This window comes from Arachis duranensis, chromosome 7, assembly GCF_000817695.3.
Source record: "Arachis duranensis cultivar V14167 chromosome 7, aradu.V14167.gnm2.J7QH, whole genome shotgun sequence".
Lineage (NCBI taxonomy): Eukaryota > Viridiplantae > Streptophyta > Magnoliopsida > Fabales > Fabaceae > Arachis > Arachis duranensis.
This window is the reverse complement of record NC_029778.3, coordinates 13,644,108-13,668,740: the sequence shown is the minus strand read 5'-3', so window position 1 is coordinate 13,668,740 and position 24,633 is coordinate 13,644,108. Positions and strand designations below refer to the sequence as shown.

The following is a 24,633-nucleotide window of genomic DNA, read 5'->3' as shown; positions in this document are numbered from 1 at the left end:
AGTAGCTATGACCGTTGTAAAAAATATCTCTAAAGAGTTCCAGAAAAATAAATTATTAATTAATGATATAATAATTTGATCTTTAGTTTAAGAACAAATAATTATGCATAATTGTAGTACTATAATAATTTGATATAATAACTTGATCTTTAGTTTAAGAACAAGAAAATTCGTCTGTAATTATCGACGGAAAATTCGTCAAAAAGTTCGACGTTTTAGGAAAATGGAGGGGAGAATTTACCGAGAAAAAATCTATCGGTAACTGGTAAAAATTCGTCGGTAATTTTTTTACGGAAAAAAATCTGTTGGTAAATAATTTCTGACAAGGTTTTTATAGAAGGACAAAATCCATCGGTAACCAAAAATTCGTCTGTAATATAGATCAAATCTGTCTGTAAATCTATTTGTATTAAGTAATTTTCTAGTTGTGAATATAATTTGTATTATTTATATGTAATATAATTAATATAAATTAAAATATTATCTTTTTTCTAATAATATAATTATATATATTCCTGTTGTTAATTGATTTGAAATATTAATATATATATTTTAATATGAGTAAACTACCATTTCTACCCATAAAAGTTGAAAATGCTGACATATCTACTTATAGAAGATAAAAATTACCATTTGTATCCATAAAAATTGACTTTCACAAGCAAAATTATCAAAACCCTAAATAATTACATAAAATCTCCAAATTACCCCCCTTCTCTTCTCTCACGCACGCACACACCCTCACTCACTATCTGCAGCACCTAAACCACCACTGCCGTAGCATCATCTCCCTTCTTACTTTGTCTTTCTCTCTCTCTCTTTCACTCACTCACTTTTCCTCTCTCACCTCTTGAACATTAACATAGCCCATCCACTATCTTCTTCAAAATCACAAAAAAGAACAAACTCATATCAAATTGAAGAATAGAACATGTATAAATTCAAAATAAAATCCTAATTTCTTAGAACCTTCCCCAAAAATTGTCAATTTCTCAAATTCAAGATCACTATTTTCGTTACAAATAACACAGAACATTAATTCGATTTTGGCGATGCTGGGAGGAGATGACGAAAATGCATCGCTAGGAGGAGAAGAGAGCAGCGACACCGAGAGAAGGAGAAGACGAAGATATGACATTTGAAAAAGGAAGGAACTCAACATTGAAAAATAAGTTGTGGTTGCATAAAATAGAGGACTCAAAATTGCTACTTCCTGAAGTCAAAAACCTCCCGAAGAAGAAGAAGAAAAGGAGGGGAGGAGAAGATGGAGCTCGCGACGGTAAAAGGAGGAACCACCATTAATGCACAGAGGAGAGAGAAGAACGACAGAGAAGAGAAAGACATCAATAGGAAAAGAAGAGGAAGGAGAAAAGTGCGAAGAGGGAGGAGAGAAAGAGAGAAGGACAATTGAAGAAGATAGAGGAGAAGGAAGAGAGAGAGAGTGTGGAAAGGGGAGGGTGGTGCAGCAGTGCTGGTTCACGATTTAGATGAAGAGTTGAAGAGGATGAGACTCACCAAGGATAGTTTAGAAATTTTATGTAATTATTTAGGGTTTGGATAATTTTGCTTGCAAAAGTCAATTTTTATGGCTACAAATGGTAGTTTTTATTTTTTATGGGTAGATATGTTAGCGTTTTCAACTTTTATAGATAAAAATGATAGTTTACTCTATTTTAATTTTAATAATATATAAATATTATCTTTCTCATAATAATATATTAATATCTATATTTATTAAATAACATTAGTTATTAATATTATATAATATATTAATACGCATAAAGTATTATATAGAACACTGTATTTTAAAACATTTTTTTCTTATACATGTTTATTATTATTGACAAAGAAATACTATTATTATTTTAAATGATTTAATTTTTAATTATTGGTAGATTAAAAGTATATAAAAATTATATGACATATTATCATATTAGTAGTATTTTTAACTAAATTATATGGATATATTACTGATAAAATAAACTAATAAAAATATAAAATTAAAAATTAATAAATTAAATATTACATATCTAAATTAAATAAACTTAACTAATAAAATGAGATCAACTTTCAAATTCTTTTTGAAGCTAAAATCAAATTTTAATATTATAATTAAGTTATTTCAATAATATCTATAACATTTAATTCTACACTTTAGATTCATATACATTAGAATCATTTTCATAATAATAACTAGCAAAAATAGTTTGATCAGATTCAATATGTAATTCATGCAAATTCAAACTTTTCTCTTTTTAAATAAATTCCATCATTTGTTAGTCATATAATAGGACAAGATAAGAATAACCAAATTTAGTTCAATAATAAATTCAGCTTTCCTAGGAAATATAACTTCATCAAAATTTTATTATGTTGGTTATAATATATAAGGAAATCTAACCATCTTTCAGCAAAATGAAGTTCATTGTTTCTACTGTATTAAACTCTTACATCCATATATAATTAACACCCCAATCAACAAAATAACTTGAGATGGAACATGATGGAGGTGATGCATTATAAATTATTACGGTAAAAGACAATTTTACTGCAAGGACAAAAAAAAACAAATTAAGTAAAAACACTCATTATATAATTAAAAGAATAAAAGTAAGGTTGGGTTTATAAAAAAAGGATAAAATTTTAATTTATACTTTAAAAAAATTAATTTCAATAATAAAAAAAATTAAAGAATATATTATTATCGTATGAAAATAACAAAAGAAAATTCAGAAACAAAACAAAAAATTTTGACTCTAATTAACCTATAAATTTAATTTTACAAAATTATCCCCAGTTAAACGAGAGGCCAGTTTGTAAGCAGAGTTACGAAGACAAAATAATTGAAGCGAAGGAATTTGGAAATAATAAAGAATTAAGAAAAGAAAGAAGACAGAGGAAGTTGGTTAGTTTGTTAAGCTTGGCGGGAAAGTTAGTTGGAGATATTTTATGATTGGTTATTGATGAGAATGAAGTAGTACTAGTATATAAGGTGGTACTGGAGTCAGAGTGTGTGTATTTTGCGCTCTCTCTCTCTCTCTCTCTCTCTCGTCTCCAATTCATTCTCATTCCATTTCTTCCATCTTTCTCTGTTTCTTCAATCATGAGCGACCTTGGGGACAAGTATTTGGCGTTAGGTGGCGGTGGCGATGGCAACGGAGCAGGTGGAGGTGGCGATGGCAACGGAGCAGGTCGAGGTGGCGGTGGCGATGGCAACGGAGCAGGTGGAGGTGGCGATGGCAACGGAGCAGGTCGAGGTGGCGGTGGCGATGGCAACGGAGCAGGCGGAGGTGGCAATGGCAACGGAGCAGGTCGAGGTGGCGGTGGCGATGGCAACGGAGCAGGCGGAGGTGGCAATGGCAACGGAGCAGGTCGAGGTGGCGGTGGCGATGGCAACGGATCAGGTGGCGGTGGCGATGGCAACGGAGCAGGTGGAGGTGGCGATGGCAACGGAGCAGGTCATCATCCAGACGGTGCTGATCCTGAGCGGGCAGGCCAAGGTGGCGATGGCATTCAAGAAGCTGACTTAGGCCACCATCAACTTCCCGATAGTGAGTGAATTTTTGCATGAAATTCTTGATTCAATTTAAGTTGCATGCTATACGTACATTGTGATGATAATTCTTGATTGAATAGGATCCTCAAATGAAGCTCCAAGAACTGCTCAAAAAGTAAAAGAAAGCGATGCAGCAGAAGAGTAAGTTGTTGGTCATATCAATTGACATGCTTCATGTTATTCCCTTGTGCCAACCAATTCCATATTCATTTTATGTTACTATTAATGCAGATACGAAGTGAGCGGCAAATTGAAGGCTAAGAGTGGTCTATACAATTTGACTGTTGTCCTTCTCAAGCTTTTGGCACGAAAGAAACCAAGTGATGAGCAGCAGGGCGTATCTTCTGAGCCTTTGTTGAATGCTGTTGTTTAATCACCCAACTACATTACATTCTTTTAGTCTACTCTTTCTATCTCTCTACGTGCACATTTAATTTCTTGCAAGAACTCCTCGTAAATAAGCACGCCTCCCATTATTGTTTACATACATTTTCTTCATAATACATGACGGTTTTTTTGAGCTATACTTGCTTCTTTTATATTTCTTTCATTTATTTACTGCTTCTTTGGTCTTTACATATGATGGATTATTACTGCCTTCTTACTGCAAAATACATGCATAAATGAAATTGTGTACATATCAAATAGAATGTGATTAATTCTTATGTATCTCTCTCGGATACGTGGGTTTGACTTTCGTTTTGTGTCAACATTGGACAGAGTTATTTTTTTCTTTCAAATCGATAATGGATAAAAAAAGGGACAATTATTTACTACGTCTAAGATGAACAAGTAAAAAAGGCAACACAAAAAATGAAATCCTGTATTTTATCCAATTAATCAGTAGCAACTACTAATTAGGAGGTACAAAACCCTGGAATAGCGGGTAGATAGATTGGATTGATGCTGTTCAATCCCAATCCATAACTATCTGCTAATGTGCCTCTTGGCCAGTCACAATGGGTAGGGAAAATGTTTTAGGTAGATAAATAAAAGGTGTCAGACACCCTCTCAATTTTTTTTCTAATTAAATTTGATATGAACTTCATTAATTTAATTGTCTTACATATATTTTTTTATTTTTTTAAACTCGTTTTCTTTACTTTTATGTCTAAGTATACAAAAGATATGCATTAAAAAGTGATGCAAATAATACATCTCTAATTTTCCCCTCCTCTTATGCGAAGCTAAATCACTATATAATATTGGATGAATTACAGATTTATATCTCCCATTATTCTTGTTTCGGTTTGGCGAGAGTACAATTTGAATTAATAATGGTAATTTAGTAATGGTGCCCAAAAGTAGCTGCACCTTCATAAAAAAAACCCACATTCAAATCACTAAAAATGTAAGATCTGTTCATAATAAATGTCATATGTAATAATAACAATAGATTCATGTATGTAAAATTGTAGTAAGATAGTATCCTCATATTGGAGATGAAGGAGTGAGCACCTTCATGGTTGTGGGTTAGTGAAAAAAGTCCCTCAAGTAGTTTTTTTAAACATGAAAATGATAAATATTTAAAAAAGTATTAAATTAACTAAAATAACAAATAGTTTTTTAACTATATTCTACATGCACAAATAATATAATTCTAGGGGTATCTTTTCGGTGTTTTCAAAAGCTCACAACGCATAACACAAATTCCAGGTCAGAGAGTTTGCATGCTCAGACACACAGTGAGAATGCTGCTACACAACAAAACAAAACAAAACAAAACAAAGCACAAATCAACTAGTTTCAAAAGAAAGAATTCACCGTATTGTAACGGCTAGGATATCACCTCCACATGCACTTACATCACATTAATCAATTATATATGAACAAAAATGTAATCATTGTTGGTTATTAACTTATTATATCAACTTATACTCCTTCGTTGCTTATTCAAGTCATTAATTCTCATTTTAGTGCATGTATAATTAAATTAACATTTAAAATAGTTAGAATCTTTCGTTAGAAATATTAAATTGATGTGAACCAATTTAACTTTTATATTTTAGTGAATAAAATGAGTCTCATAAATACAACTTTATTTAACAAAAATATTATGTAATATTTGTTAAAATTAATTTATTAATATATTTTTTATAATAATATGCATAAACATATAAAGATGTTCAGAAAAAAAATTAAATAATAACATCTTTATCACCATTTCCATTACATTATTCTACATTTCAACATTTGCAACCTTTTCACCTCCCTTTATATTAACTTTTTGACAATACTTATAAATAAAAAATGGATTCTTGCCCTAATTATTAATTCAAACTTAATTATATAAAAGTTAAACATACAAACAATGCTTAACAAGTAAAGAATGTTGTCTAATTTCTACATATTCTTTTTCTCTTCTTCATATTACTATAAAATGAAAGAACCATGGATTAAATAAATGTTGGAAACAAAAAAAAAAGTTGTTTTTGCCTTGTTCATTGGTTTTCTATTTTCTTTGCTTTGTTAACAGTGAAACTCTCTCAAACAGAGATGATTCCTTAGCCGTTGATTTGTTCTGACAAGCTTTCCACGTGTGATTTATGTCTTGATCTTGCAAACCCCATCTCTCTTATATTCTTTCTTTCTCCTACTACTTCTACTACTACAGCTTTACCCCACTTTCCTCTTTGCATTTACACCTTAATTTCCCTTCATTATTTTCTTCTTTTTTTTCTTCTCTCTACAGTCCCATTTCATTTACACTCCTTGTCCTTCTCTTTCTTTCTCTCTCATTCATTATTGAGTTTTTTCCCTTTGCTCCAGATTTCTCTGTTTGAATCTATGGCCGTGCATTCCCTTCTTTTGCTGCTTTTTGCAGTGTCTGTTCTTGTTGTTGCAGCTGATGAAGGTTTGTGTGCACACTCTTTATTATATAGCTTCTCTGTTTGTTGAGTTCTGTGTTATGAGTTTCCGTTTTCTGTTTTGTAAAGTTTATGCTTGCATTATGAATCATGAATCTTCTTCCATTCTCTCCTTTGGGTTTGTATTTCATCAAAATAACATTGTTTTGGCATTGTTCAGAACTCAATGTGAAAACTAATGAAGTTATTTGGAAGTTATTTACTGCATGTAGCATATTGCTGTTTTCTGTGAGATTCAAGGTTTGTAATCAGCTATAAGCTATAGAATAGCAGTGGCAGAAGACCCTTCAATAATTATTATTGTGTATATGTTATACTTATTTTGAATGTGATTTATAAACTTTGGCCAATTTTGGGTGTAAATAAAATTAAATTATAGTATATATAAAAAACAATTAGCTAGGCTTTTATTGATTTGAGTGCGGCCCATCTATGATATATTTAGATATATAAAATGGAGTAGGATGATGCTTCTATTTCAGTCACTTTCTTTCTTTGAGGGAACTATCCTAATGTTCAGAAATAATTACAGTTATAACTAAGTCTTCAAAAGGGAGAAGGGTTTTTTTTTTTTTTTCAAAAGCTANNAAGCTATTTTCCGGTGCCCGGAGAGTCAGCCGCATTTCATTGAATCGGATTAGTCAGATTTTTAGTAAAGGATTTAGATTTTAGATGCTGGTGAGTGGTAATAAATACGGAAATGATTTTAAAAAAGAGAAATTTTGTGCTAACTGTCAAGATTCTTTCTGCATATGCTTCTGGAGTTATGTCATTTGAGTAGCTGAAGCTGAATCCTGTTGCTTTTCTTTTTTTTCTTTTGGCTGCAGAACCATTTATTGGTGTGAATATTGGAACAGATCTATCAGATATGCCACACCCTACTCAAGTAGTAGCACTACTTAAAGCTCAGCAAATCCGACATGTTCGATTGTATGATGCTGACCAAGCTATGCTTGTCGCACTAGCAAAGACAGGCATTCAAGTTGTTATCACTGTCCCTAATGAAGAGCTCCTAGCAATCGGCCAATCGAATTCGACGGCTGCCAACTGGGTTTCACACAATGTTGTAGCCCATTATCCAGCAACCAACATCACAGCCATTTGTGTTGGTTCTGAAGTCTTAACTGCCCTTCCTAATGCAGCAAAAATACTTGTCAATGCTCTTAAGTACATTCATTCAGCTCTCGTTGCATCCAATCTTGATCGCCAAATCAAAGTCTCAACGCCCCTTTCCTCTTCAATCATCCTCGATTCATTTCCACCTTCGCAGGCTTTCTTTAACAAGTCACTGAATTCAGTTTTAGTCCCAATGCTTGATTTCTTGCAATCCACTGGTTCTTATCTCATGCTCAATATATACCCTTACTATGATTACATGCAATCAAATGGTGTAATTCCATTGGACTATGCACTCTTCAAGCCTTTGCCACCGAACAAAGAAGCCGTTGATTCCAATACCCTTTTGCATTACACCAATGTCTTTGATGCTATGGTTGATGCAGCATACTTTGCCATGCTTTTTCTAAATTACACTAACATTCCTGTAGTAGTAACTGAATCCGGATGGCCCTCGAAAGGTGGATCCAACGAGCCTGATGCAACAATTGACAATGCAAATACTTACAATAGCAATCTTATAAAGCATGTGCTGAACCAAACTGGAACTCCCAAGTATCCTGGAATTGCTGTTAGCACTTACATTTACGAGCTCTACAACGAGGATATGAAGCCGGGGCCATTGTCCGAGAAGAATTGGGGACTCTTCGATGCAAATGGTGCACCTATTTACATTTTACACTTGACTGGATCAGATGCACTCTTAGCAAATGATACCAGCAACCAAACTTTCTGCATTGCAAAGGAGGGTGCTGATCCGAAGATGTTGCAGGCTGCACTAGATTGGGCGTGTGGACCGGGCAAAGTGGAATGCTCTGCTATGCGGCAGGGACAACCATGCTATGAACCAGACAATGTGATTGCACATTCAACTTATGCTTTTGATAGTTACTATCATAAGATGGGAAAGACTCCTGATTCCTGTGACTTCAATGGAGTGGCTACTGTCTCCACCACGGATCCAAGTAAGCTGCTATATGCATTTTTTAGTTTAATTTAGCTTTGATTACTTTGGAAATCTCTATAGTTTAAAAGCTCTAATAAAGTTCTTTTATTGTGCACAAACTTTCAATTAGTCTCTATAGCTTAAACATGGATAGTTAACTGCTTATACTGTGCAGAATTTTTTTGTCAAAAACAGCGATTCGTCATCCAATATATAGGGACTTGATTAGGAAACGTCTATTCAAATGAACTTGATTAAAAAACGTTTGTACTATATAGGGATTTGATTACAAATGTGTAAAACTATAGAAACCCAAATGAGAGATGAATGAATCTAGAGATCTCTAGAGTAATTTAACCTATTATTTAAGGCTTTGAAGTTTTAACATTTTGTGGTTTTCATTTATTGTAGGTCATGGTTCTTGTATATTTCCTGGAAGGTAAAGGCATTTATTTCTTTGATTCATTTTCAATATCCTTGCTTGCTTTGTGAAATTAGTATTACTTACAAGTGATTGGTTTTTGAATGTGCAGTTTGGGAAGAAATGCTACTACCTTTACCAATGTCACAGCACCATCAATGAATTCTACAGCTTCAGATTCCTCATCAGCCTACAATCCCCAAAGCTCTGAGTTGAGAATTAGAAGCCTTCTATTAATGGTGATAGGATTCTTAATATGTGGAGTGGTTTTGCTATGAAGTGTGGTACATAATCTTGAAAATGTGTTTTTCATCCAAAAATTTTGTGATATATGAATGATGGTGCTACAAGGTTATATCATCTTTGGTAGCATTGTTCAAATTGATCCATTCAATTTTGTACAAAGAAACCAGTAAAGGGTTTGGACTAAGTGAGGATGCAAATATGCAATTGAAATCATCATTGTAATTCTTTCAAATTGGTCAATTATTATCAACCATTCACGGATTCTTTAGGTTGCTTTAAATCTTATTATGCATCTAAAATTCTACATATCACTTAAAATCAATTCATTAGATTATTTACTTACTGTTGTATATAATTTTGAAGTTGTAGTCTCCTATCTACTATCTCCCATGGCAACAATGCCGGCGTGAATTTAGCTCCTCCAATTCTTTTTGCCACTTCCAATAAGAGCGCTTAAGTAGGTTGAAAAATTATTTGTATTATTATACACACGAATTGATTAGTTAATTAAATGAGAATGTCAATGAAGGTATAATCTCTTTATACTTATAAGTTTAAGTTTCACTCTTAATTTAAAAAAAAAAATTTTACAACTACTATAATAAATATATAAGAGAATCTGTCACTGCATAGAACATATATTAAAATATAAAATAATAATATATACATAAATATATATTAGCTGATTTTAATAGTTAATTTTTAATGTGTGGATAATATTTTTGTTTTTCACTTTTTTTATTCATATTATTATGAGTAAACTTTTCGGTTTGTCTTATTAGTGGGGTTTTTTTGTTAGTGTAATTTATGGAGTAGTTGCCAAATGGCCAAAAATACTACAACTGTAAAATAAAGCTAATTCAGTTATATTACCAAAAAAAAAAAGCAAATTCAGTTATGAATTTTCCTTTCCACTTTTCGCAATTTCCGCGGACTGCAGCTTCCACACTCCTCCACTCTGCAATGGTAAAACCGTAATTTTATCAGTGAAATTCAAAACCCTATTCGCGTCGCAAAAGGGTTATATAAACACACTACGTCTCCTTCTTTTCGTCCCTCGCACAGATTTCATTATGTTTTGGTCCTCACATCTAATGGATTCTTTGTAGCATTAGGTTTTTCCCTTCTTCGATTCCATTTTCGTTTTCAGTTTCTGATTCAGATTCGAAATCTGCATCCACTATGATTCTCTATGCTAATTAACCATGGCATAGAGAATACGAAAGGATGCAAAATCAAATCGGTTCCTCTGGACTGGCATTTTCCCTAATTTATAATATGGATTATGCTATTTCTCGTAGGATCCACAATTTTCATATTTTTCAATTCTAGGTTTTGATTTTCTGAGCTTTTAAACCGTTTTAATTATGTTAATTGTTGTTGTGATGCTCGATGATGCTTTTTTGCTTTAACCACACCGAATAGGAGCTAGTTTTGGGATTAGAACTCTATTAGTTAAGCTTCATGGATGTTTGGTGTTTGATTTTGCCTAATGAATCCGTTCTCTAACGGACGAGGTTTCGGAATGGGACCTCTTCTTTTAGGGTTTGGAAGAAGGTTTTGTTAAGCACACAATGCATTTTGGCTTAATTCGTAGGGGGCTTTTTCCATTTCAAATCTTCTCAAGTGGAAAGAAATTGTGCCTATACTACTGAGAGCATGGAAGTTACTCCATCCATGTTCAAATCAAATTTTCCTTGAATTGAGTAGAAACCATTTTTATTTTGGCTTTTTGTTTTAATTGGTTTGTGATGCTCGATGATGATTGTTTTGCTTTAACCACACCGAATTGAAGCTGGATGGGGGTTTAGGCCTTTTTTCATTTGAGCCTACAAGTGCTTCTTGAGCTTGATTTTGCTTGATGATGTCTTTTTCTAATGGATGAGGTTTTGTTACCTCTCCTTTTAGAGATTGAAAGAGGGCTGTGTCAAGATCATGAAGCAGTTTGGGTTTAAATGGGAGAGGCCTTATCCATCTCATGTCTTCTTATGTGGAAAAAATTTGGCCTTTCAACTGAGAGCAATCTATTACTTCTTTATATTTAAATCAAATGTGTTCCTAGAATCTTTAAATGTCTTTGTTTATATTGGAAATTGAATGGATGATGGTGTTTGTAGTACTGGTATACAAGTTACTATCTCTGTATTATGAATTTGTGTTTGTGTAACTATGACATTTAACCAACATTTCATTGGAAAAATCTGATAATTTCTGTTGTTAAATTTATCAAAAATTCGATATGCATATGCCTATTATGTCATAGACAGATAGACTCATAGGTAACATATCTCTCTAACATTTTGATGATTATTGCAATGATTCCTTGATTGCACGTTGCTAATCTATGTTACAATTGACTATCTGATTGACTTAGACATATAGGGTAAAGTCTTGGTATAAAGGTGTGGTTCAATTCTGATATTTTGATGACTGATTGTAAAAAGATTTAGTTTGATGGTGATGGTACTGGTGCTGCTGCAGGAGCTGATGAGAAAAGAGTAGAGAAAAATTTTTCTGCAAGAACAACATTCGCTGCATCAGATGGATGGAATGCATCCCAAAATACGTAATCATTGCGGTTGCTGCACAGCTTTGAGTTTGGCAAGCATAATCCCCCGATGCTTGTGTCTACATTGCAACATGATGTATTTGAAACCTTAAAACCTGTGTGATGATATAGTATTAGACCATGTCTACCAAAAGTTGAATGAAAGAATTTGCTTAGTATGAATGAGTATGTCTTAAGGATTTTATTTTAAGATCTTAAATTACCATAGGTAGTGGGATTATTGATCAAGTCAAGAACTAGTGGATAGGTGTCTGCAAATATGAGCTTTGAATTTGGAAGACGATGGTTGAGTGTGTTCAGTAGCTTTTGTACTTTAGAGTTGAATTCAAGGATCCATTCATTAACTCTCTTTAAACATTGGCCTTTTCTGGATTTAACCCTCTGTGATGGAATGCAACCTAGTGGACCAACTCCATGGATGACCATTTTTCTTGCTCCCAGTTGATACAGTCTCTAGAAATAAGCAAATAAAATCTCAATTAGTAAATTTATTTGACTATATTACAGATTCGTTTTCACTAATATTGATTATTAACAGGATTTTAGTACAGATTTCAGGAGAGTATCCCGTCAGTAATTAAAGTTTGCACTTGACCTATTAACTGCATTTTCCAGTTGAGAAGGATGTATAACATAAATTTAACAAAGTATTATGCAGTGTTTTTATTACCGAAAGTTGTTGATCCAAGGTTGAAATTAAGAGTTCTACAAATTCATCATGTGTGTATTGCTGGCCATCTGCTAGGAAAGGCTGCAAGAAATTATTGACGTAGTCATTGCTTCCTGGAAAAGTGCAATTCATCTTTAGTATATGAAGTGGATAATTGAAGTTTTAAACATTGAAATCAATATTTAAGCAAAAATATACCAATTCCAATGAAGTACATGGCATCATTGCAATGCTTGATTGCAGCTGCTTCACCTACTCTTGCCGTGATTACATCTTTGGTTCTCTTGAAGCTGTTTATTTGATCATCAAAGGATAATCTCTGAATCTAAAACATTTAATGTAGAAATAGGGGAAAATGTTAGATAAGAAGCTACTACTAAGCTGTAAAATAATAAGAATCATGTAGGTTTATAAATGTCTTTGCTTACAAAATAGAGTCCAGTATCATTGAGAATTCCTGCACCACCAGATGCATAATTTACTCCTTTGAGGAGGGCATCACTGTTTTGAGACACTGCAAGATAAGCTGGTGGTGATGGTATTCCAAGCTTTGCAGCTGCAAAATACCATAAAAGTAACAGAACAATTAAAATAAATAAAATCCTGTATTTACTATTAGTTTTTCCAATATCCCGTTTGATAATTGTTTCTGAGTACAAAGATACTAGAAAAAGAGAAAAATATAAAAACAAACAAAATTCTCTATTCTAAAATAAAATTTGTTTTATGTCCATTCGAAAATTAGAGATACATTTAATTTTTATATACTCACAGTATAAAAGAGTTTTACCATATCCAATTATATATATTGCCATGTTAATAAAAATATTCATCATTTAAAAAATCACCTAAACATAATATACTGACATACTGTATATTATAATTAAATTCTTGTCTATAAACACATACTCAGGCACAAGCGAACGAAAATAACACTAAACAAAAGCATTAAGATGAAGAAAATACATATTATATCGCCAATAGTCCTTCCATTTGTGAATCTTCCAGTGGCTTGGCCCCCACTATAGTCAATCCCATACCATGGATAGTTAGACTTAGCTAATGAATATTGGAGGAAATTATTGTTACCAACATCTGTTAAGGAATCACCAAAAACATAAGTAACAAGTTGAGTTGTTGCTGAAGAACCCATTGCTGCCAATGATGAGAAAACAAAGACAGCAAAAACCACCCTTAGCATTATCATTATCTTCATCTGTTTCCAACTTTATGTTCTTGAAAAGTGTGATTGTGCATCATCGGATTTTATAGTATTAGCATTACCATATTTCATTATATGAACTATTGTTTCACTCCTCCAAGTTTGCATGTTTGGTGATTATTTTCCAAACTACAAAGATTCTTGAGGAAATGATGGAGCCTCTCATAAGGAGTTGGCCAACTCAGAAGCTTGAGTCAGCAATATTATTATCTAATGGTCCACATGTTCCATAAATTGTTGATTACTAGTAATAAGTATTGGATAAGAATCTTACATCACGTGTGTTAAGAAAAACAAATAACTACTACGCACGATTTTAGAGTTTAATTAGTACATATTAACAGTGTAAAAAAATTATATTATCACCTAATTAAATATTTTTGTTTATATTGTGTATAGAATAATAAATTGTTAACTCGAATATTTTCATGGATGGGATATATGATAAATTATTAGATATTTGTGTAAGATTATTTTACAACTAACCAAGAATGCACAGAAATTAAATCTTATGACCTATTGAACGCTGAATATTTCAATGAGCCAAAGATTTTATATTTACCGTTTTTTTGGGGGGTTCAAAATTCACAGTGATAGTATGAAGTTTGAACAAATAAAATACTGGGGAAATCTTTGGTGGTTTGTCATTATGCGAATTGTGGTTGGTGAAGACAACTTGTGTTGTAAATTGTAATTTTGTTTTTATTCGGTTTGTAGAACTGTTTTGGTTAACGTTTATAGTTTTTGCTTTGTTAAACACTAAATAAAACTGAAATTTAAAATTTAAATTTAAATTTTAAATTTCTATTTTAAATTTAATATACTTAATTATTAATATATTATAATTACAATTTAAATACACATCCAAAAATCAAATTAGTTATAATTCAAAATTTTGAATTTAAAATTTTAAAATAAATCTTAAACCGTCTTAAAATTTTGGATGTGTTTCAAACATGTTTTGTATATAAGTCAATAATTTTAGATGTGTAATAAATGAAAAATAACCAATATTTACAAACATACATTTTAATAATTTTAAAAGCATTAATGTTCAAATAAGTAACGATAAAATTCAACAAATAATAAAAAAATGAGAAATATTAGATGAATTTTATCGAATAAGATATAAAAAAAATTAATTTTATATTTAATGTTTAAATTTAAATTTTTGATTTATGATTTTGGATGTGTTTTAGAAATATTTTTTGTATCACTTAATAATTTTAGATGTGTTACAATTGAAAACAAAATCGAATTTTTACAAACAAGCATTTTAATACTTTTAAAAGCATTAATATTAAAATAAGTAACGAAAAAATCTAAGTATTAAAAAAAGAGAAATATTAGATGAGTTTTTCTCGAATAAGATATAAAAAATTAATTTTATTTTTAATGCTTAAATTTAAATTTTAGATTTATAATTTTGGATGTGTTTTAAAAATATTTTATGTATAATTTAATAATTTTAGATGTGTTACAATTGAAAAAAATTAATTTTTACGAATATACATTTTAATAATTTTAAAAGCGTTAATATTCAAATAAGCAATAAAAAAATTCAAAAAAAAATAAAAGAAAGAAAGAAAGAAAGAAAAAAAATAAAGAAGAAGAAAAGAATATTGATATATACACTGATTATTTATTATTTAATTCAAATGTTGATATAATCTTATTAAAATAATGATGAATGAGTTTTGAGTTAGTATGTAAGTCACTCGAAATAGAAACAAAATAGCACGACTCATCTAATAACAATAATAATAATAATAATAAAATATTAAATATGAAATAATAAATTTACCTGTAGAGAAATAATACTCTTCTATGAAAATTTTTGTAAAGAACAGTGAGAGAGAAGAAAAAAAAAAGAACGTACACGAAAGAGGGGAGGGGGACGTGCAAATAAATAAAAAACTAATAAAATAACTATTTTATAAAGTAGGTAGGAAGTTAGAGAAATTCTAGTATTTGAAATTTAAATTAATTTTAATTACCAACATGTTTAGCTACAAATTTGGAATGTCTTTTAATTAAAATTTATTTAAATAATATTATTTAAATTTAAAGGCTGAATAAAGGCTGAATTTTAAAGGACACATAGCATTTTCCCCCAAAAAAAAAAAGATAAATAGGTTGATAATACATTTTCAAACGGTAATAAATCTTGTTAAAGTAAGCAAAAAGTTAAACACCCATATTAGGTGCATCTATCGTGATTGTGAAACCTTTGCTAGTTCCTCACTCCAGCGGTGCTTGTGCTTATACTTTTGTTGTGATTTTTTCCCAATTGATAGATAATGCTAAATTTCATAAAATTAGGTTTGACCTCCAAAGTTTTATACAAGACGGGGTTGCTAAAATTGAATTTTATCGAGAGGCCACACAGTAGCTAGTAGGATTGAACTACTAAGGTAGTTGTCGGAAATTGGTTTTAATCCAAAATAAAGGAGCTTTCCTATAGGAAATAGGCTGCTTGTTGCGTGAGTGAAGATGTTTGTAAATTGAAGGAAAAATCGTAGTTGAGGAAGAGATAAAATGTCTTGGTAAAGAAAACTTGTTTATGCCCCCACTAAGGAGCACAATGAGGTACATCAGGATCAAGTAATCTAATTGATCATTGAAATTGACAAATTGTACATGTCACACCCACTTTATAGGTCTTTGTGCAGGCAAACTACATTGTCAAAAAAAGCCAAAGCAGTGGCCCTTCATACTTGTTTGGCATCAAATTCGGCCATGGAGTAAGGCCCCTCCATGTGATAAATTCTAAGAGCTCACAAAGCTTAAACAAAGTGCTAGCTTCTATACCACAACTCTAATTAGTCTTGACTGAAATTCATGACTATGTGAACATTTTTGGACTTATGGTCTTACTGTGGGATAATGTGGACCAATTGGTCTAGGCTCCGTTTATTTACCAATGTATATAATTTGGGCTTTATTCTCAGGTTCTTCCCTTTATTTTTTTTTTAATCTTCGTTTATAAGTACATTCAACATTCGTAATCATTTTAAGCTTGAAGGCTAGGGTTAGGGTTCTTGAGCCACACCCTGATACTGAAAGTGCTATCTATCTATGATGTTACAAAATCCCTAATCTCTCACTCTGATAAAAAAAAAAAAAAAAAAAAAGCTTGAAGAAAAAAAAACGTTTAAGGAAAACATTTTCGAATAAACACAAGGGCAGTAGAACTGTAGAAGTGCTCATTCACCAAAAGCAAACTAGTATAATTTCAATTCAATTCAATACCCAAAAAAAAATAATAATTGCAATTCAATCTAATGGTAGATACTAATATTATCAACAAATCAGTATAAAATTGAAGCTCTTCACGTCGCAATGAACAAAAATGGGATTTAACTCCAAGTGACTTCAGTTGCTTAAGAAAATAAAAGTAAAGGTAAAAGCACTTCATAAATTCTCAAGAATATATATTATAAATTTAATTCATTAAAAGGAATTTATAAATATAATTTATAGCAAGGTATTTAATATTAAACAAATAAGTTAATGTATCATATTTTACCTCAATAAAATAGATATGATAAAATATTCGGTTTTACCAACGAATTATAGCTCAATTAACATAATTTTTTCATCCTCACCTAAAGATTTCGGCTTTGAGTCGCACTCCTAACTTTAAAATAAAAAAATCGAATTGGGTTCGAATATATTTTTACTCATAGTCATTAAACACAATTCGACTTGGTCGGTTCAACTGAAAATTCAGTTACTTATTTAGTTGTTCTGAGCCACCTTTCAAACTATTCAAGCATTGAACTCGGCAAAAATCGGTTCGACCTGTTTGATTTTTATTAAAATAAGTGACCGGTCGGTTTTCAAAACTCGGACCGGATCCTGTTTAATTTTTTTTATTTTGGAAACGACGTCATTTCCCATCCATAAAAAACCCTTTTGCCCTGGCCCCTCGATGTCTCCCTCCTCTGGTCACTCTCTCACTAAAGCACGAGCGATCTCATCTCTCTCCCTGTGGTTCTTTGGATCTCGCACAGTCGCACTCAAGCTCTCTTCCTCTCTCGTCTCCGGTTTCTCTCACTGCTTTCAGTCTCGCACTGAAGCTGGTCGTCGCATTCTGTGTGAGTCATCACCGTCTTGCACTCAGTCACGCTCGCGCGCCTTTTTTTTCTGCGCTTGTCATCGCCGGCAACAGAAGCAGTAGGTCCCGGGCTGGTCGTGATTGTTGTCTTCTTGCTTCGAGTCTTGCCGTCAGCTTCCTCTCCGCTGTCAGCTTCCTTTGTGGAACCAGAAGCCCTAAACTTGGTGAGTTCCAACAAATTCTCCTGTTCTTTCTTTTTCTGTTTTGTTGCTGTAATTCATCAATGTACTTTGATTTTGTTGCTGAAAATATCACTGAATTAATTTTTTTGTTGCTAAAAATTATTCTGATGAATGTTATCTTGAATAATTTGTTATTGAAATTTGTAGCTGAAAATATAACTGAGCTATTTTTTTGTTGAAAATAATCACTGAGATGAATTTGTTACTAATTGTCGTAACTGGATCTTGAATTTGTTGCTGTCTCCCTCAAATAATTAATTAGCTAAATATTTTTGTTGCTGAAAGTCATCGCTGAGTGTAATTTGTTAGCGATTGAACCTTGAATTTGTTGCTGTGTTGCCGAATAATCATTTGGTTAAATTTTTTTGTTGCTAAAAATCATTAAAGTTGAATTTGTTACTGATTCATCGTTGAATCTTGAATTTGTTTGTCTTTTTGAAATAATCAGTTAAGAAAAATTTTTTGTTGAAAATCATTAGAGTTGAATTTGTTGAAAATTGTTGCTGAGATGAATTTTTCTGTTCATTCTTTGGACTAGAATTTTAAAAATATCTTCCTCACAAACGTCATTAGAAATACCACTATCTCAAGAACAAGCATCGTCAAATGAATTTTGTGCATCATCAAATGAATTTTGTTCTCTCTTGATTATTTAAATTAAAAAAATATTTTGTATTATTGACTAATTCATTATTAATTTTGCATCATTAGTTATGTCCTATTAGTTATGTCCTAAGAATTGATAATTGATTTTTATTAATATGTTTATCAGTTGTAAAAACCGGATCAGACTGGCCGATCCGATCGAAAAACCGGTGACCGGTTATTTGGTCGGTTTAGTTGAGTAAATTGACCGTATAAGGAACAAAACCGGATAGAACCATTTGAACCGGCCGGTTTTGGGTTAAAACCGGAGAACCGGCGGTTTTGTGAAACTCGTCCGGTTTGGATTTTTTTTGTTTTTCCTTACCAAAAAACGACGTCGTTTTGTTTTTTTTTTTAAAAAAAAAGCCCAAACCCTAAACGGCTACCCCAATCCCCAATACCCTTCCCCTGACCCCTGGACCTAGGCTGGAGCTCTCGAAGCCTTTCTTCCTCACCTCATCACACCAACGATTTCGAGTCTCTTCTTCCCCTCATCACACCAACACTCTCTTCCTCGCAGTCCCTCTCAGTTTCGAAGACTCTCTTCCTCTGCTTCGTCTCCATTGCGTCTCCTCCGTCGCTGCTGCGGTGCTGCCCTCTGTCGCTGCTGCGGTGCTGCCTCTCCGTCGCCAGAATCTGCCTCATCCAAGTTGGTCTCCAAACTGTGAAATCTGTTCTCTGTTTTTTTGAATTATTTAGTTGGATTTTAATTTGATTAAGGGAGTGAATAACTGATAGGTTAATGGCAGATTATGTATATATTGTTGAACTAGTTAATGGCAGATTGTTGATTTTTTTTTTCCTGATTTGTAGTGGTTATGGTTGTTTTTGTTGATGTAACATTGCTGTGAATTTATATGGCTGGATATGGAAATATTGAATAGCTGAATAGATTTTCTGGTTATGTTAAATTTGTTGATTCTTGATTATGAAATTACTAAATTTGTTGAACTTTTGATTGTGCATCTGTTTAGTGTAGTGATTGCTGGATTGCTGGATTTTTTTTTTATTAATTTTTGATTATGCCAATATGCCATTATGCCTGTTTGCTTTAGAAGAAGGATTGCTGGATTTTCTAGCAATTTTTATCGAAATTATTTGCTATTGAACTATTATGCCATTGTGCATCTGTTTAGTGTAGTGACTCTGTGTCTTTTTGTCGAATTATTTGCTGTTGAACTACTATGGTGTTGCTTTTAAATGTGTGTTGAATTGAATGGTTATTTTCAAGTTGAATGCAACCATTTTACTTGTGAGTTAAGTGCTTGTTATCCATTCATCAATTTCTCATGGCTATTTGTCTTAGTTAGGTACCAATGTTGCTCATAGTTTAAATCATTCGGCAAATTGAGGCTTGAAAACATGTCGGCAAAACTGGTTTTATGTCCAAAACAGATTTTAGTGAATGCATATATGGTTGCTTTTGTCTTGCCTAACAGGAACCCTTTGAATTGAACTGTTGGAAATAGGTTATGCTTCCAACATTGAACAATTGATGTGAATTTGTATTTTGTAATAGCTGTTGTTTTATACCTTTGCTATTATAGTTTTTATTTACGTGAAACCGGTTTTACCGGTTCAACCAGTAATTTATCGGTTGAACCAATAAATCAGTAAACCAATAACCTAAACGGTTTGATTACCGGTTCGGTTCTTACAAGTTATTGTTTATGAAGGCATGTATTTTAACTTTTAATTTTAATTTTATTTTTATAAGTTTATATTTTTATTTTATTATGATTGGGTTAATTGGATGAACCGTAACTCACCGGTTGAACCATGATTGGTTCAATTATCGATTCGATTTTGATAACTATGTTATATGTATATACCTGGTCTGGCCTGGCCCGTGTACACACTTTTATAAATCCTTTCCTTCAAATGCAGAAGACAGGCAGCGGCTACTCTGTGTGAAGAACATCTCTACGAGGATCACCTTTCTTCCAACCCTTTCAACCTTTTATTATTTATCGTGAGTTTTGTTCTCAGAATCATAATTTTGAAGTGCGAATTTTTTCTTATCTCGTAAACGTGCATGTCTTCCGAATCAATCTGCCATTTGTTCACGTTATAATATGCCCTATATTTTGTTGTTTGTTTGGTTTCTGGTGAACAGAGAAAGAAGAAAAAGGATGGTTCTATCGGAGGAGGAAATCAACAGGCTGTATAGAATTAGGAAGACGGTGATGCAGATGCTGAGGGACAGGGATTACCTTGTTGGGGACTTCGAGATCAAGATGAGTAGAGAAGAATTTAGAAGAAAATATGGCGAGAACATGAAGAGGGAAGACCTTGTCATCAACAAATCCAAGAAGGATAATTCTTCTGACCAGATCTATGTCTTCTTCCCCGAAGAAGCTAAAGTTGGTGTCAAGACCTTGAAGACCTACACCAATCGAATGAACTCCGAGAATGTTTTCAGGGCTATCTTGGTTTGTCAACAGAATTTAACACCATTTGCCCGCACTTGTATCAGTGAAGTTTCTCAAAAATTTCACTTGGAGGTTTTCCAGGTCTGTCTTTTACTATAAGTTTATAACGTACCTCTTGAGTCATATATTCAATTTCTACAATAGCTTGAAACATCTATGGAGATTCAATTTCTATTGATTGTAGGTATTAGGAGAGTGTAGTGAGCTTAAAGAAATGGAATGGAATGTGTTAGGGTTTAGGGTATTCATATGTGAAGAGATTGAGGGTGGAAGTGAGATTTGATTATAAGATAAATGTATAGTAACTTAGTTTCATCAAAGACCTAGTTTTCATCAATTGGACTATTATACCCTAGTATTCACTATTGACTATTGAGCCCAAGTTTAATAACGCATGATGGTTGAAGAATCGAAGCTATCCGTTCAACCAATTTTAGCAACAAAATAACCCACAATCAATAGAAACCCAATATTAATTAAAATAATTTCCAACATTCCATTCTCTTTTTTTTTATAAAATATGGTTCCATTACTAACCCCAAATTGAGAAAACACAATTGAAAGTTTGATGGAGTAGGATGGAATCTTCTCTGTTATTTTATTACTAACCATTCCACTCTATTTCATTTTATCAAACCAAACAATGAAAACCAATTAAATCCCTTGGACTCTATTCCACTTCCCCTCAAATCACTAATCAAAACTACATTTATAAAAATAAAATTTGTTAGTTTTGGTGTTGAATTTAGAACATACTACTCATTAATAAACAACAGGATTTTATAGGGAGTCAGAGACTATTGTCCTTGTGTTTAGTCTTGCAAACTTAGAGATAATCAATACAGTTCATAATGGTGGGAGCTGCTTAAGCTTCACATTTACCCGTATTCTTTAAACTTTTTTTTTTTTTGTGATTGGAAATTTTCACCAAGAGATATATGTGCAAAGGAAATAGTGTATTAATTATTTCTTTAGATTATCCTTTCAATGGTTAAGATTTTCTTTTTTTTCATTTTCTTTTGTATTATGTTAGTTTTGCTGCTAGAAATATGGTTGCTTCTCTTTGTCAATTACAACTTGTAAGAAACCTATTGATGCAGGAAGCAGAATTGCTGATCAACATAAAAGAACATGTTCTTGTCCCTGAGCATCAAGTACTTACTGATGCAGAGAAGAAAACTTTGATTGAGAGATATACTGTGAAAGAAACTCAAGTATGTTTAATTTTGACTTATATATTTAATTCTAGAATTGTACTACAAATCTTGCAACATATTAACATGTTACTTCAACCCTAATATATATGATGGGGTTTTCCTCAGCTTCCTAGGATTCAAGTTACTGATCCTGTTGCAAGATATTATGGATTGAAGCGTGGACAAGTTGTTAAGATAATCCGGCCAAGTGAGACTGCAGGCAGATATGTTACCTACCGATTTGTTGTATAAGAATTTCCTTCAACGTCCTGACTATATTTATGGTACCATATGCCCTCTATCGATAGATATTTATGAGAGCTTGAAGCATGGACAAGGATAAAGAACCGTCTTTTTCTTTTGGGTGTACTCTTTTAGCTATCAGTTAGAAGTTATTGTTGAACCTTAGTAGTCAAACTAAGACATTCTATACTGCGGTGGTTAGTTTCCAATGTTCCGCAAAACCCGTCTTTAACTGCACGAATTCTTTTGGTTGTGCGCTCTCGGTGGGTTATTCTGAATATCGGAAAATATGGTGACTCGGATTCCGCATAAAATGGCATCAGAATAGGATCCACTAATAACTTTTTTTAATTAAAATATTTTCTTTCAATTCATTATGTTTGTCATTTTAACTTGATCTTGTCATTATAACTTGGCTGTTAGGTAAAAAAATATTAGGATTTTCATGACTCAAACAATTATCACTTACGTTATTGCGCATAATATGGTCTATGCCGGTAAATGATTAAAGTTACTAGACCAGGTTAAGAATGGTTGACAGGTGTTTGTACTACCAGATTCAGTACTTTGTATTAGAGATAAAAATAAGAAAAGAAAAAGATGTCAATACTATTTTTTGTCATGTATTTTTTAAATTCTTAGGAAACATAATATTAATTTGTTTTGGAAGTAAATTATCATTTTTATCCACAAAAATTTAAAATGTTGATAAATTTATCTACGAGAAAATAAAACTGATTTTATATTTCAAAAAATATGTGTCAAACCTCAAAGTGGTCTTTAAATTTATGAAGTGCATCAATTTCGTCTTTGATTTTTCAATTACATTATTTATATCTTCAAATTGGTAAAAATACACTTATTTAGGATAGACGTGTACCAATAATTGATTTAGAACATATGCATAATTTATTAATTTTTAATTCCAAACTATTTACTCATGTAAATTAAAATTACCTTAATAATAATTAATTACAATTAATTATAGTTAATTTGGTTTAATCAATTAAATAAACGATAATGTTAGGAAGATAAAAGCGGCTAATCTTATTTTATTTAGCATTCATTAATTATTGTTAAGATTAATGAATGTCAAATAACTTAAATTTTGACTGTTTTTGGATAATTTTTTCGTTACTAAATATTTTCATTAAATAAAATAAAAATATCATTGAATTTGTCTGAGTGCTACTTCGGATGGTGTAAACTGAAGGCCTTGACGATACCTTTGCGGCAATGGCATAAGGATAACTTTGGCGACATGGATAAGAGACTAAAGAGGTTTGAGGATGAGATCAGGAAGCTTGACAATATAGTTAGTGATGGCATCTATGATGGTACGACGGAGGCTAGAAGGAAGGCATTGGTGAGCTTTTGTGAAAAGTGGTATATTAGGAAGGAAATTCACTGGAAGCAGATGTCTCGGTCCAAACATGCTAGGAACATGGATAAGAATACCAGATGCTTTCATAACATCGCCTCGACTAGAAGAAGGAATAACAAGATAGAGCTCTGATGATTCATGGACAGCTTGTGCGGAATCAAGCAAGAATAAAGGTGGCAATTAGAGGGTTTTATAAGGATCTGTATCGACAAGAATATACTCCGAGGATTGGTGTTCGGGATGGTTTGGTGAAGCAGATTGATGGAGCTGAGGCTGAAGCTCTAAAGGTTTTGTCATCTATGGAGGAAATCAAGGAGGCAGTATGGGATTGTGAATCTTCTAAGGCCCCAGGTAGTGATGAATATAATATGAATTTCATTAAAAAATGCTGGGAGGAGATTGGTCAGGAGTTCAATGTAGCTGTGATGGGGTTCTTCCAAAGTGCTAAGCTACCAACTGATGTGAATGTCACATGGGTGATGCTAGCTCAGAAATTTGTCGGGGCTAAGAAGATCAAGGATTTCCAGTCGATTAGTATGGTGGGATGTGTGTATAAGGTGATTTCGAAGATATTGGTGAGAAGGATGAGATCAGTTATGCCGGGCTTTGTAAGAGAGACTCAGAGTGCGTTTGTGAAGGGTAGAAAAATTCATGACGGCGCGCTCATAGCATGTCAGACGGTTCATTGGCTCAAGACGCGGCGAAAGAAAGCGACTATTATCAAGCTGGATTTTCAAAAAGCTTATGATAGAGTTAGATGGAGTTTTGTGGATATTGTGCTTCAGAAGATGGGGTTCGGCCAAAGATGGAGGACTTGG

General features: G+C 32.5%; 5 protein-coding genes and 1 long non-coding RNA gene across 8 annotated transcripts; 4 read left to right on the top strand and 2 right to left on the bottom strand.

Moving 5' to 3' along the window:
• Nucleotides 1–3,103: 3,103 nt before the first annotated feature.
• Nucleotides 3,104–3,929, top strand: LOC107457865 (glycine-rich cell wall structural protein 1.0-like). Its single transcript, XM_016076038.3, has 3 exons — nt 3,104–3,551; nt 3,637–3,697; nt 3,788–3,929. Exons 1-3 carry the CDS (start codon nt 3,104–3,106, stop codon nt 3,927–3,929), a joined length of 651 nt encoding a protein of 216 aa, XP_015931524.3.
• A 2,252-nt stretch (nt 3,930–6,181) lies between these two features.
• Nucleotides 6,182–9,420, top strand: LOC107457889 (glucan endo-1,3-beta-glucosidase 2). The gene is made up of 4 exons (XM_016076077.3): nt 6,182–6,410; nt 7,251–8,504; nt 8,897–8,924; nt 9,019–9,420. Exons 1-4 carry the CDS (start codon nt 6,344–6,346, stop codon nt 9,182–9,184), a joined length of 1,515 nt encoding a protein of 504 aa, XP_015931563.1. The 5' UTR covers nt 6,182–6,343; the 3' UTR covers nt 9,185–9,420.
• Nucleotides 9,421–10,147: 727 nt separating this feature from the next.
• Nucleotides 10,148–12,076, top strand: LOC107457886 (uncharacterized). Its single transcript, XR_001585925.3, has 2 exons — nt 10,148–10,267; nt 11,634–12,076. It is a non-coding gene; the product is annotated as an uncharacterized LOC107457886 (long non-coding RNA).
• LOC107457885 (GDSL esterase/lipase At5g37690) lies at nt 11,438–13,612 on the bottom strand. Its single transcript, XM_016076068.3, has 6 exons — nt 13,358–13,612; nt 12,820–12,947; nt 12,590–12,716; nt 12,392–12,504; nt 11,925–12,174; nt 11,438–11,816 (listed from the first exon to the last, which is right to left on the bottom strand). Exons 1-6 carry the CDS (start codon nt 13,605–13,607, stop codon nt 11,599–11,601), a joined length of 1,086 nt encoding a protein of 361 aa, XP_015931554.1. The 5' UTR covers nt 13,608–13,612; the 3' UTR covers nt 11,438–11,598.
• A 3,972-nt stretch (nt 13,613–17,584) lies between these two features.
• Nucleotides 17,585–22,805, top strand: LOC107457879 (DNA-directed RNA polymerases II and IV subunit 5A). Of its 3 annotated transcripts, none has more exons than XM_016076056.3 (5): nt 17,585–17,897; nt 20,448–20,532; nt 20,677–21,073; nt 22,093–22,206; nt 22,315–22,805. In XM_016076056.3, the coding sequence occupies exons 3-5, from the start codon at nt 20,693–20,695 to the stop codon at nt 22,438–22,440; spliced, it is 621 nt and encodes a 206-aa protein (XP_015931542.1). In that variant the 5' UTR covers nt 17,585–17,897; nt 20,448–20,532; nt 20,677–20,692; the 3' UTR covers nt 22,441–22,805. The 3 variants fall into 3 exon arrangements, with proteins under 3 accessions (XP_015931542.1, XP_015931544.1, XP_015931543.1); XM_016076058.3 differs by lacking the exon at nt 17,585–17,897 and adding an exon at nt 18,961–19,209 and having other exon boundaries at nt 20,451–20,532; XM_016076057.3 differs by lacking the exon at nt 17,585–17,897 and adding an exon at nt 18,961–19,209.
• On the bottom strand, nt 17,636–19,205 carry LOC107457864 (uncharacterized). Its single transcript, XM_016076036.1, has 2 exons — nt 19,061–19,205; nt 17,636–17,943 (listed from the first exon to the last, which is right to left on the bottom strand). The coding sequence occupies exons 1-2, from the start codon at nt 19,203–19,205 to the stop codon at nt 17,636–17,638; spliced, it is 453 nt and encodes a 150-aa protein (XP_015931522.1).
• Nucleotides 22,806–24,633: the final 1,828 nt, after the last annotated feature.

What these genes read in the sequence shown, in the direction of transcription:
- LOC107457865 (XM_016076038.3), top strand. Translation starts at nt 3,104, where the DNA reads ATGAGCGACCTTGGGGACAAGTATTTGGCGTTAGGTGGCGGTGGCGAT. An exon ending in CCACCATCAACTTCCCGATA is followed by an intron (nt 3,552 to 3,636) that starts GTGAGTGAATTT and finishes TTGATTGAATAG; the next exon opens with GATCCTCAAATGAAGCTCCA. An exon ending in GAAAGCGATGCAGCAGAAGA is followed by an intron (nt 3,698 to 3,787) that starts GTAAGTTGTTGG and finishes CTATTAATGCAG; the next exon opens with ATACGAAGTGAGCGGCAAAT.
- LOC107457889 (XM_016076077.3), top strand. Translation starts at nt 6,344, where the DNA reads ATGGCCGTGCATTCCCTTCTTTTGCTGCTTTTTGCAGTGTCTGTTCTT. An exon ending in TGTCTCCACCACGGATCCAA is followed by an intron (nt 8,505 to 8,896) that starts GTAAGCTGCTAT and finishes CATTTATTGTAG; the next exon opens with GTCATGGTTCTTGTATATTT. An exon ending in TCTTGTATATTTCCTGGAAG is followed by an intron (nt 8,925 to 9,018) that starts GTAAAGGCATTT and finishes TTGAATGTGCAG; the next exon opens with TTTGGGAAGAAATGCTACTA.
- LOC107457885 (XM_016076068.3), bottom strand. Translation starts at nt 13,607, where the DNA reads ATGAAGATAATGATAATGCTAAGGGTGGTTTTTGCTGTCTTTGTTTTC. An exon ending in GACTATTGGCGATATAATAT is followed by an intron (nt 12,948 to 13,357) that starts GTATTTTCTTCA and finishes GGTATTTTGCAG; the next exon opens with CTGCAAAGCTTGGAATACCA. An exon ending in CATGTACTTCATTGGAATTG is followed by an intron (nt 12,505 to 12,589) that starts GTATATTTTTGC and finishes GCACTTTTCCAG; the next exon opens with GAAGCAATGACTACGTCAAT.
- LOC107457864 (XM_016076036.1), bottom strand. Translation starts at nt 19,205, where the DNA reads ATGAGGCAGATTCTGGCGACGGAGAGGCAGCACCGCAGCAGCGACAGA. An exon ending in CTGCGAGGAAGAGAGTGTTG is followed by an intron (nt 17,944 to 19,060) that starts GTGTGATGAGGG and finishes GATGAATTACAG; the next exon opens with CAACAAAACAGAAAAAGAAA.
- LOC107457879 (XM_016076056.3), top strand. Translation starts at nt 20,693, where the DNA reads ATGGTTCTATCGGAGGAGGAAATCAACAGGCTGTATAGAATTAGGAAG. An exon ending in TTCACTTGGAGGTTTTCCAG is followed by an intron (nt 21,074 to 22,092) that starts GTCTGTCTTTTA and finishes CTATTGATGCAG; the next exon opens with GAAGCAGAATTGCTGATCAA. An exon ending in ATACTGTGAAAGAAACTCAA is followed by an intron (nt 22,207 to 22,314) that starts GTATGTTTAATT and finishes GGTTTTCCTCAG; the next exon opens with CTTCCTAGGATTCAAGTTAC.